The sequence below is a fragment of the Salvelinus namaycush genome, unplaced genomic scaffold (genome assembly GCF_016432855.1).
Source record: "Salvelinus namaycush isolate Seneca unplaced genomic scaffold, SaNama_1.0 Scaffold391, whole genome shotgun sequence".
NCBI classification, from domain to species: domain Eukaryota; kingdom Metazoa; phylum Chordata; class Actinopteri; order Salmoniformes; family Salmonidae; genus Salvelinus; species Salvelinus namaycush.
This window is the reverse complement of record NW_024060908.1, coordinates 160001-161564: the sequence shown is the minus strand read 5'-3', so window position 1 is coordinate 161564 and position 1564 is coordinate 160001. Positions and strand designations below refer to the sequence as shown.

At 42.8% G+C, this 1564-nt stretch overlaps 1 protein-coding gene across 1 annotated transcript in view; it reads left to right on the top strand.

Moving 5' to 3' along the window:
• Nucleotides 1-1489: 1489 nt before the first annotated feature.
• LOC120040918 (glycine-rich cell wall structural protein 1-like) overlaps nucleotides 1490-1564 on the top strand; it is a 1083-nt gene continuing 1008 nt past the window's right edge. The window contains exon 1 of the mRNA XM_038985902.1: nucleotides 1490-1564. This exon is cut by the window's right edge and continues 1008 nt beyond it. Coding sequence (XP_038841830.1) covers nucleotides 1490-1564 — 75 coding nt within the window.

Here is a 1564-nt window from a genome sequence, read left to right as displayed (position 1 = left end):
CAGTACATAGATGAATATGACTCTTGTCGTTGTTATCTGAACTCAGTACTAAGATGATATGACTCTTGTCAGTTGTTATCTGAACTCAGTACATAAGATGAATATGACTCTTGTCAGTTGTTATCTGAACTCAGTAAATTAAGATGAAGGAGGAAAGAAAGGGGGGATAAAAAGAGAGAACGGAAGAGAGAGAGAGACAGAGGTGATACTCCAGCCCTCCTCACCTCTCAGAGCAGCAGCAGCTCTTAAAGGGGCAATCTGCAGTTGGTACATCCAATTTTGGACTTAGAAATTAATAATATTTACCCATTGATTCTTGAAGAATATAACTTATAAATGCCTCATGAGTTTAGTTCAACTGTCGTACCCCATCAGAACCAAAAATATAAGCTTGTTTTACTTAATTGTAAACAAACTCTATTTAGCCTCCAAACATGGTTAAAACTATAATTTTGTTATCGTGGATGGTCAGTCCATAGCTCTGTCTATGAATCTGAGAGTGGTTCTATTTCTCCAGTCCCATCCCTCAGCTTTTTACCTAAACAGTGGTTGGGATATGCTTTGTTATTGTTTCAACTGCTGATTGCTGCTTTAATGGGAACATCCACCTCCTGCACTGCATCCCCTGAATCAGCACACACCTCCCTGTCTCCTTCTAAAATTGCAGTTGGGCCAAGCAGATCATTCTGGGACGTAACCCTTCTTTCTGTCACAGGTACCGTAGCAGCTATTTTTCACCAGAGGAAATCAGTAAGGGACACACAGGGCCTGGGTGGTATGGAAACCCACTCTGGAAAAGGATTTAGATAGAACACGTGAGCAGTCCAACATGAACTGGAGTAGACTCTGTCACCGGCCGCGTGGGGTTGTATCAGCCTCTAGTGAGCTGACTTTCTAGGAAAACATTTGGTAACGATTTGATTAACGTTATATTATAAAACATACATTATCCCACATAAAGCAGCACATTGTTGCTCTCATTTGAAGGCCTCATTGGAAAGATCTCAATGAAAATACTGTATTGGAAGTAGGAAGAGAAGCGGAGCTACAATCACTAACACTACAATAGTCAGCCCACCCAACCTTGATTTTGTGTAAACAATAATATGTTAACAACATGGATGACTGATGTTGCTGATTAAACGTGGCAGTAATCAAAGCAGACCTTGTGTATGAATCAGATCAATGTGTACTGCCTCAGTCAGAAACAACCACCTTTCACACACACACACACACACACACACACACACACACACACACACACACACACACACACACACACACACACACACACACACACACACCACCTTTCCCCTAGTTCCCACTTAGTTTATTTAGCATCTGTGGCCCATTTCAGCCTTCAAAACGTCACCAAAATGGACAGTCCTGTTCTGTTCAGTCCCATCGGAGGCAACAGGGAGGCAGACAGGGCAGAGTTTACTGCGATTGTTTTTCTCGGTTGTTCATGGTTAAAGAAGCGAGGCAAGTGATGCCAGGGACACAGCTTGGCAGGGAGGCAGAGAGCTGTATCTCTGCTGAGGGTGGTCTGTCTAAGGGGAACTGT